Source organism: Maniola hyperantus, chromosome 19 (assembly GCF_902806685.2).
Source record: "Maniola hyperantus chromosome 19, iAphHyp1.2, whole genome shotgun sequence".
Taxonomy (NCBI): Eukaryota; Metazoa; Arthropoda; class Insecta; order Lepidoptera; family Nymphalidae; genus Maniola; species Maniola hyperantus.
In genome coordinates this window covers 5,686,564-5,697,306 of record NC_048554.1, presented here as the reverse complement: position 1 = coordinate 5,697,306, position 10,743 = coordinate 5,686,564, and the positions used below count along the sequence as shown (strand labels likewise).

Genomic DNA, 10,743 nt, shown 5'->3' with positions numbered 1-10,743 from the left:
AAATCAAAAACTATTATGCAGAAAAATAAATAAGAATCTGTTTTAGAATGTATAAGTAAAAGCCCTTTCATATGATACCCCACTCGGTACCTATAGTTATCTTACTTTAAAAATTGACAATACTAATTATTTGTTCATGAACACATTTTAATTTTTTTTAATGATGCAACCATAAATTCACGGTTTTTGGATTTATTCCTTTAGGTTTTCTTGACAGACGCGACTGACGGATAGACAGACAGACAGACCGACAACGAAGTGATCCTATTCCTTTTGAGGTACGGAACCCTATAAAAGAATGTACCTATTTGTAATTGTTTTAGTGGTCTAAAACCATCTTTCTTTCTCACATCGGTTGGATGGTTTCAAAGTCTATAACGGACATTAGAAACACTTTTTGTGTTTTAAATATTAGGATAGACAAATAAAATAAAAAATTTGACAAGCACGTTTCAGTTGGTTGATAGAGTTTTTTTTATTACTCAGTTAATATATAAGAAAGACAGTATTTTCAACAAATCAAAGCAACCATTAAACTACAGACAAGGAAGTATAAAACAAGATAAATCGCGTTGAAGGAACAAGCGCATCTAATATGAACATATAACGTGTCATAAAGCTGGCTCAATTGGATGTTAAGTTTCCTGATGTTGAAGAGTCAAGACAAGGAAACGTCTTAGACAACTTTCATGCAGTCTAGAGACTAGTTCCTGGAACATAAACTGAGAGTGCGGCTAGTTTAGAAAGTGGATACCGGGGTGCTCAAGCGCTAGGCGTCGAGTTAGCGTGTAGATTTCACGGGATTCTCTCGCGCTTTCCACTGACACACTTTTACGTTGCTTGTTCTTGTATTTACGATGAGAATTTTTATATGTAACCTCTACCATTAAAAGTGTAGTCGGTACAAAATGAGTTATCACGCGCCATTTTAACTCAACGTGTCTACTGTCATGTCAAAAGTACATTTCACCTTTAAAATAACGACTATTATCGTACTTTTGACATGACAGTTGATACATTAAGTTAAAATGGCGCGTGATAACTCATTTTGTACCCATTATATGACTTGAATTGCACCAAGATTAAGTTCAGTTCAGTTCACATTGCATTTTCGAGTTTTGTCGTATTCGATTTATTATTAGTTCTACTTACTTAAAAAACAAGCACAGCGTGCGGTTAAAGCAAAGGTAGTTCACAATTCACATAGCAATTAAGGTTATGTTTGGCAAAAGTCAATGTCGAAATTCAATGTTTATTATTATTAGAAGGGTCCACATATTATTTGAAGGCAACGTTTAAGGTCGTGTCGTTGGCCTCGATTATTTTGTCGTTGAATAACAGGAGGTACTTGGTTGATTTCAAAAGTTGGAACCTTGGTGCTCTAATTTCCCTTCATTGTAGATTCAAAGAGCGTAACAGACGTGACGGCCCTTCAAGGGCCAGTTGGTCTTGCAATAATACAATCGAATAACCTTTTATTCTAATCGATAAAAAATCAAGGCATAAAGGGCTGAGAACAAATTTAATATCTACTTTATATTATAGTTGCTAAGTTTAGCTAATTACAGCATACATATATTGTCAATATTAATCGCTAATAATATTTTTTCGGGTCGGGGTTCGATCCCGGGCACGCACCTCTATCTTTTCGGAGTTATGAGCGTTTTAATTAATTAAATATCACTTGCTTTAACGGTGAAGGAAAACATCGTGAGGACCTGCACACCTGAGAGTTCTCCATTATGTTCTCAAAAGTGTGTGAAGTTTACCAATGCGCACATGGCCAGCGTGGTAGACTATGGCCACAACCCTTCTCACTCTGAGGGACTCGTGATCTTTAATGAGCCGGCGATGGGCTGACCGTGATTATGAAACAAACGTAATTTAGTTCTTATTTGAATATCAAAATATCTATCAAAGTCAATGAAATTTTGTAGCTATACGTTCTAAGAACTAATATCTATGTTGCATTTGCATGATTTCTGACAAAATATTTTTATTCTAGAAAAGCGCAGGGAAGCGCGCTAGGGAAACTTCTCTTAACTCAATTATGTAAATACAACCTAACAGTAATTACAAATATTCTGTGTATCGGAAGATGATTAATCTATCAATTATTATAAATCATTTTCTCATATCACCTTTTAAGTTTATAGTAATTTAAATTACTTACAACTGCTGCATTGATTCCACCAAATCGTCTTCTCCTTTGAGTTAGATTCAGTCTTCTGTTTATCAGTCTTCTTGAGTTTTTTCTGCAGCTTACGGCATTTTTCCTTAACACTAAACTCAGTCTTAATAGCCTCTGTTGTTTTGACTTTGTCTTTTTTACCATTCAGTCCAAACTTCCCACTTCCCATTTTATTATTGTTGTTGCACATATTTGAGAATTTATTATCACTCTTGTTTCCGCATTAACGTTCTTATCCTCATTATTTATTTACACTACTCGAGCGCCTAAATTGTAAACAAACTTTTAAAATAACACTACACTTTATTCAGTATCCATCCGCTAGTATTCGATTGCCATAAAGATATTCAATATCGATTATTTTGTTGTGGAATGAAGCTGAATCCATAAAACTAAAAGGTTTTATAGATTCATTTCGAGGGGGCCTTTAGCCTTGGAAGGGTCATTAACACAGCCACTTGATATCTGGATACTAATCTAGCTCCTGATTTCATTGGCTGGCTTGCTTATCTATTTTGTAATGATAATAATATCAAAACATAGGAAATTATGAGTCAAACATATCGCGAAAATTATTTGATAACGATCAAGACGAATTCTCATCTAAACAGTTAAGATGATAAGAACTAAAACTAAGTAAGTAAGAACAGTAAATTATAACTCGACAAGCAGAACAAAGCTACCACAAACTACAATGTGGTGGAACAAATAGCAAAAATCTAGGAAGCTTCACAATATGACTAATTATATTTATGTCCTTGCAATTAAGATAAATACCTACCCGAACTGAATAAACCTTACGACATTAACGACAGACAGTTCAATTATACAATAAAAGAGCAATCAGCAATGATATTGTATTTAAACTTTTATGGCTGTTTAAATTAGCTTTAACTATTTAATCACAACTATACAGTACCGATGATAATAAGTATTTAGGAGTATAAGTTTTTATATGTTTAACAATTAAATTAAACTGGCATCGTGAAATAAACTAAAAAAATTGAACTACATAAATACAAGAAGTTTCGCGTATTATTTAGGTTTTATGATTTTTTATTTGTTATTATATTGAAAAATCTGATGTTTGCGTAAATTCAGTATAATGTATGATGATTAATTTTCTATACTTCAGTGTGAGCAGTTATACAGATCATTATACTACTAGTAATTAAGGGTTTTTTTTATATAATAAATCTATATCTATAAATAGGAAAATCTATCTGATCAAACTGACATATTATTTCAATGAGATCAAATTGATATATTTCACTAAGATAGGAGAATCTAACTAATTAAATAGACATATTTTACTAAGATAGGAGAATCTAACTGATCAAATTGACATATTTCACTAAAATAGGAGAATTTAACTCATCAAATTGACATATTTCACTAAGATAGGAGAATCTAACTGATCAAATTGATATATTTCACTATGATAGGAGAATCTAACTTATCAAATTGACATATTTCACTAAGACAGGATTTTTAGAAATTTCAGCCGAAAGACTCTTTCTCTTGGCTGAAATTTCTTAAAATCCTTTTTTTAAAATAGCTTTTTTGAAAACTAAACAAAAAGCATACCTACATCCGTTATAATAACAATGCAAAATAAACTAACAAATCGCAATTTGCAGAGAAGAAGTAGGTAGCGGACGTTTCTGTCCTATTGAAAATTGTAAACATCAAAATGTAAATCATGCAGTCAATGCAAACAGTCATAGATTGACAGATAAACCGGCAACACGCTATTGAAATCTAACAATGGATTATAATCCCCAAGCCGTATGCAGCGTATCGTGTTGACCCAATAATTTGAAAGTACCATGGTGGGTGTAAGTACACATAAAGATATGATTCCGAACCACGCTGCACGCAGCAGTGCTGCCGCAACAGTGCTGTCACCAGCTGTCACAGCTAGCGAGCTAGGCAGCAATGTTCCGCTACATTGCTGCCGCGACATTGCTGCCTAGCTCGGAATGTAATCTCATATAAGCTTATAGAGATTGTATAGGGACCAGTAGTGCCGCGACAGCGCTGTGACAGCTGGTGGCAGCACTGTTGCGGCAGCACTGCTGCGTGCAGCGTGGTTCGGAATCATACCTTTAAACTTCAATAGAGGCACAAACGCTATGATTATTCATTTTCACCTCAAATGAGGTCCGGTAGCAAAAAAAGCTACTACAAAGCTTCAATTCGTAATAGCAGCGAAGGCAGGAAGTATAAAAATTAGAAACAAAGCTAAAAATACACAAACACACAAAATTTATGTACTAAAAATAATTTTAAGTATTTTCTTTTTTGAAGCTCTTATTATTCAACAATGAGTATGTGTACCTACATAACTTTATCAAGAAAATTAAAGAAGTTTTACTTTACTAATATCTATAGGTATACCCACCTAATAGATGTAGCGGCGTACTGTTTGTCCCTTACGTTTTTAGGGTTCCGTATCCAAAGGGTAAAAACGGTTTTTTTTCTTTTTCTTTCATGGTTCATTGCTATATGTTCTAGCTCGGAAAAGAATTATTTCGTACACCCAAATTATGTACGGAACCCTAAAAGAGCGAGACCCGACTTGAACTTAACCAGTTTTAAAAAATTATTGCAATAGGCTAGTTGACACTTTTTTAAGGAGGTCTTAAATGGTTAATATTTGTCCTATTAGATCAAAAAAATTAACATTATATTTTTTTGCGCCCTAAAAATCGTAAAAATTTTAATTTAAAAATATTTTTTTCTTAGACAAGTGAAAACACTGTCGGCCATGTTTGGCCGATAGATTATCTGTGCTCTGACGTCATGCATTTGTAAACAACAGCATAACCTACCAAAGTTTAATAAACATGACTTCTATACTAGTTTACATGAAAAATATAGTAATTATCGTTATTGTATCATCCGAGAATGTAAAAACGCATCGATGAAGACTACAGGAAAGTTGTGGATTAGAGTGCCCAGTGAAATAAATATACGTAACACGCGAAGACTTGCTTAAAGGGATCCTATATGACTAACGACTGCAACCCAAATTTATTTTTGCAAACATCACTTTGTTGTAAGTCTTACTTAATAACTTATTCAATTTATAAAGAGAAAACGATAATTTTTTACGTTTACTATGAGTTTTTAGAAATATATAAAAACTAGCTTATGCTCGTGACTTCGCCCGCACAGACTTCATAAATTTCTAACCCCCATTTAACCCACTCAGGGGTGGAATTTCAAAAAATCCTTTCCTAGTGGATACCTTCTCTTTACCTACAAAGAACACACCCACCAAAATTTCATGTATCTAGGACCAGCTGATGTTTAGGCTGTGCGTTGATATATAAGTTAGTCATTCAGTCAGGACTTTTTTATATATATGGTTACTACGTTAGTCCACGCGTGACATAGGGATGACATTTCTTTGTTTACATATTGAATGACATCACATCATGGCTGACAGCGTTTTCTGCGTTTCAAATAAAAATAAAAACTGTATTTTTTTAAATTGGATTTATATATCCATCCTGCGTTTTTAATAATTGTTATTGATATATTTAGTTGTCTTAAGCAAAATACTATAATAAATAATCATTTATTGGACGAAATTAGATATGAGTCAAGTAGCCTATTGGAATTGGATGAATGGTTATACACCAACTTTGAACAGTTGTTGTTGCGACTTGCGTATTACCATCAATGTGAGTCGTTCATACTAAGAAGCATCGGAATGCATGCTGGGCATTAGCAAGTGGGTCATAATTTGCAAGAACGATAACCAATATCGATTATTGGTTTTCCTAAACGTACCTCTAATACAACGAATTGTACCAGTTATTAGTTACGGATCGTAAATAACGTAAACGCTATTGTGGAACAGAATGAATGGGACCTGTAATATACAACTAACAGTGATTTCCGCTATCGAAACGTTCACAATTAACGGTAGTTCTGGTAAATCTGGTACACGAAATGATAAAATCACATTTCTCGAAATTCATTCTTTACGGAACTTTACCAAGTTATATCATTGTTACAAAAAATTACAACCTGGAAAGAGTAGTTTTTCAAAATGTTGAGGACTTAAAACTCGTTTGCGTGAAGACTAGCTGAACCGGCCCGGTTTTGTTTGTGTGGAATTTTTTGAAATTCTATATATATATATTACCCGTTCTAAGTATATTACCCGTCAGTCAGTTTCCTAAGTATGTATACCAACTTAACTATCTAATGCCCGCGTGGATCTATGTTTTTGATATCGTATGGGAACTCTTTAGTTTTCTCCAGGCCTTTATTCATGCAAGAATCACGTCGATCCGTTGCTCTGTTACGACGTGATTGAAGGACAAACCAATAAAACAACAAATTAACAAACAAAAACACTTTTACATTTATCATATTATACCTACTAATAATATGGGTAGTGAGTGATATTAATATTATTATAAAAAGTAAAGGTTTGTTTGTTTGTAATCGATAAATTATGACACTACTAATGAACCAATTTTAATCATTCTTTCACCATTAGAAAGCTTCTTAACCCAGAAATAACACAGGCTATACCTAAATAACATAACAATTATGTACCGCAGACGAAATTACGGACAAAAGCTACTTCTTCTATAATTATGTAAGGTTAGTGCCCTATAGGTAGATGCTCTCTGATTACCCTAAATGATACAATAATCATCATCATCGTCATCAACCAATAGACGTCCACAGCTGGACATAGGTCTCTTGTAGGGACTTCCACACGCCACGGTCTTGCGCCGCCTGGATCCAGCGGCTCCCTGTGACTCGTCTGATGTCGTCCGTCCACCTAGTGGGGGGTCTTCCAACGCTGCGTCTTCCGGTGCGAGGTCGCCATTCCAGCACCTTGGGACCCCAACGTCTATCGGTTGTACGAACTATGTGCCCTGCCCATTGCCACTTCAGCTTCGTAACCCGTTGAGCTATGTCGGTTACTCTAGTTCTCCTACGGATCTCCTTATTTCTGATTTGATCACGAAGAGAAACTCCAAGCATAGCTCTCTCCGTCGCTCGCTGAGAGACTCTGAGCTTTCTCAAGAGGCCCATAGTTAGCGACCATGTCTCGGATCCATATGTCATCACTGGCAACACGCACTGTTCGAAGACTTTAGTCTTCAAGCACTGCGATGAACAACTGACTAAATGATACAATAGTGAGTGCAAAATATTTGACACACATTCCGAGTTGCTAGGCTACTTCGAGGTCGACGAACTCTTCAAAGCGTGTTTTGATATAGCCGTCAATTCGCAATCTGCCAATTTTTTACCAAAAGTACCGCGGTTACAGTTAAAATGCTATAAGGCTTTCGTGGACCGTTTTAATTACTTCGTAGTCACGTCGTAGTAAAATTTTACCGTTACACGAAAGAGATATGACAGACAAAACAGGATTTTGGATAGGAAGAAGTAATTAGAGATTTCATCTACGGGTTCAACGCTTCTAGAAGTGATATTAGCTCTTTATGAATTATAGCTGATCCCCGCGGCTTCGCCTGCGTAGATTTAGGGTTTTAAAGATCCCGTATAGCCTATGTCACTCAGGAATAATGTAGCTTTCTACTAGTGAAAGAATTTTAAAAATCGGTTCAGTAGTTCCAAAGAATACCCCCTACAAACAAACTTAACGACATTACCTCTTTATATAATAGTATAGCTACCTATCTTTATTTACCAAAAAGTGCGTTATAATTGGTATCTACAAAACTTAGGTACCTACACTTATCAATAAATAATCGGGAAATATTTTTAAAGTAAATATGAATTCTAACCTATGTATATACTGATTTTTTACTATTAATTCGAGCTTGATAAAATACAGATATCAATTATTATTATTTATCAAGAAAATGATCGTTATTTTATTTTATTACCGATTTCAAAAACAAGTCCAGTATTTCAGGTGTAGGTATCTGAGATTAAAACCAGTAACATACTTAAACAAATGTGTTCTATAACCCCCTCGGTGGCCACCCTCAGCGCATATTGGGATGTCTTATAAACACATCAGTGCCCCCCTTGCGCGACCCCATTGGGCTTGTCCCAGCGGAGATAGCACTCTGCCTCACACCTCGCTATGAGGTGCCACAGCAAGCTGCCATCTTCCCAACGTCGCATACGGGATGACAAGTAAATGACTGGAGAAAAAGGCATCATGTGAGCCTGAATATAAGTATGCAAAAAAACCGCAGTAGCCCGATAATAATACCATGCAAATTCTGAAATCGAAAGTAACGCTCTGAAGTAGGTACTAATCAGTTCAATACAATTCGCGCACGGCTTTCCGCACTATTACATGCACTTCCTAGGCAATGCGCCTGCGCATACCAAATGAGATTGAGGCGGTACGACACAGACTGAGTCACGTCCGCAAACCGCAGTCGCCATTCGATTTGTACACAAATGGTACTTTAATATAATAGCAAATCAAACAATTAGATCAGTGTTTTATAGTTGACATTTTATAGCGCACAAATTGCCGAGCTACGATTACTTAAGGGGTCTCAATTTATAATTATAGAATCCGATCAATTAAATCTTGTGTTGAAATGTTACAGGTTTGCGCTTAGGTTTGACCATGTTTGAGCAAGTGATTTAAGGAGTTTGTCACACTTTCAGTCGGAAGATCCCTTTGATCTTATGTAGGTGGATGTGTACACTGGTACTGCCGTAAAAGTCGGTCGGTCACTAGTAGGCGAGATAAGTAGATTTCTATTAGTAAAAAAAATCGGATCAACAGTTCCAAAGATCACTCCTTAAATACAAACTCACAAACTAGCACATTTCACTTTATAATATTAAGTATGAAGAGAATTTAAAATATCAGCATTGTAAGGCATGAAGATGATAACCAATAAAATGCATCTCATTAAATGCATAACGAATAACACGTCTAAGTAGAAAAGGATGAATAAAAGTTTTATACATATCAAACTAAGCTTAAAGTCCTACGATAGGACAGGCCCAGACGTCTACAGGATGCATTTACAGCTTCGCGGAACGTACTGACTTAAGTGAATCGCCACAAAACAGTTTCCTTTTTTTCCTTTTATGCTTTTAAATATATTTCAAGCACATCACACAGCGTATAAAGATACAAGGTTAAATAGGATTGGAATTACGCATCAACGGTTTTACGGTAAGTGCTATCTAGTACAGTACACGACAGGTCGAGATGGCAATCGAAACATGAGTTCGGGGGACGCCACGCACACCCGCACGTTACCCGTGCTATCCCGCACCGGTTTAGCGCGGGGGCTAAGTGGATGTGCTGGGCGTCCTCAACCCGATTGCCATTTCAACCTGTCGCGGAATATATCTACCTACTTTTGACTTTAAAGAATTCTTAGTGCGTACAGGTTTACTATCTGACATTTATATCATGGGCAATTTCCTGATTTTAAAAAGTAAGTATGTATACAAAAAAAAGCTTTTAAAACATCTAAATCAGAGATCTGGTTCTGAGGATTCTGAGGAGAAAAGTGGAAACCTCGGGTTTTCAATTTTCACGGTGGTGAAAATTTGACAGCGGAATGCATGATCTTAAGTGAAATTCTATTCTTATTTCGCAGTAAGATCTTTTTAACGATGCTGTAAAATCCAATATGAGTACGAATCTCGTATCAATAAAGCAAAGTACAAAGATATATTATACCTACTACAAGGATGATACGCTAAAATGGAAAGTTAGATTTTGTGAGTGATTTATTTTGAACTAGATGATGCCCGTGACTTCGTCCGCGTGGATTAAGGATTTCAAAATCCCGTGGGATACTTCCTTCAATCCTTTGACTTTCCGGGATAAAATGTAGCCTATGTGAATTTCCGGGATGTAAGCTACCTCTGTACCAAATTTCATACAAGTAAAACGTAAGTTTCATAAAAGTAAGTTAAACGGAACTCTTTGATTTTCCGGGATAAAAAGTAGCCTATATTCTTCGCCGGGATGTAAGCTACATCGGTACCTTCCATCAAGACTGGTTAAACTGTTGGCCTGTGAAAAGATAGCAGACAGACAGGCATTTAAAATTTAGTACGGATTGTACGGATATAATAATTATTTATATGCATTCAAAATATATTTTGAGTTGCTACGTCTGACATAATATATGACTATAATAATATAAGCTTCTAAAGACGTATTGTATCTCGTTAAGCTTGAAAGGGGAAAGATACGACAGGATTGTGCGTCCGGATGTCTTTACTACTTCGGCGAACGAACTCTCATGAGTTTATGAGTGACTTTAGATACTATGGATAAGTTATTATTATCCTCTTATTTCTGAGGAAAAAAGTCTTTCAGTTTTTTATGTAAACTCCATAAGTACAGATACTATATTGTTTTTTTTTTAATGAAAATATTACAATAAAAGTTAAAGCTAGCCTTATCTAATTACTATACAAATCATGCCCGCGTGGAATGGTGCCAAGAATACTGGCTGCATTTCCTTGCTGGACAGCCAGGCTAATCTGTTGCGCAAAAAATGAGCCAGCCCTTCTGTCACCAGATGAGGCTATTAATCGCGGTGAAATGT

General features: G+C 35.7%; 1 protein-coding gene across 3 annotated transcripts in view; it reads right to left on the bottom strand.

Moving 5' to 3' along the window:
- LOC117991042 (long-chain-fatty-acid--CoA ligase 5) overlaps nucleotides 1-10,743 on the bottom strand; it is a 74,639-nt gene that overhangs the window by 26,875 nt on the left and 37,021 nt on the right. For 2 of the 3 annotated variants that reach the window (XM_034978583.2, XM_069504892.1), the window contains exon 2: nucleotides 2,174-2,457. The exons of the other annotated variant lie outside the window; for it this stretch is intronic. In XM_034978583.2, the coding sequence (XP_034834474.1) occupies nucleotides 2,174-2,381 (208 nt within the window). In that variant the 5' untranslated portion in view covers nucleotides 2,382-2,457. The remainder of the gene's footprint in view (nucleotides 1-2,173; nucleotides 2,458-10,743) is intronic. 3 annotated transcript variants of the gene reach the window in all.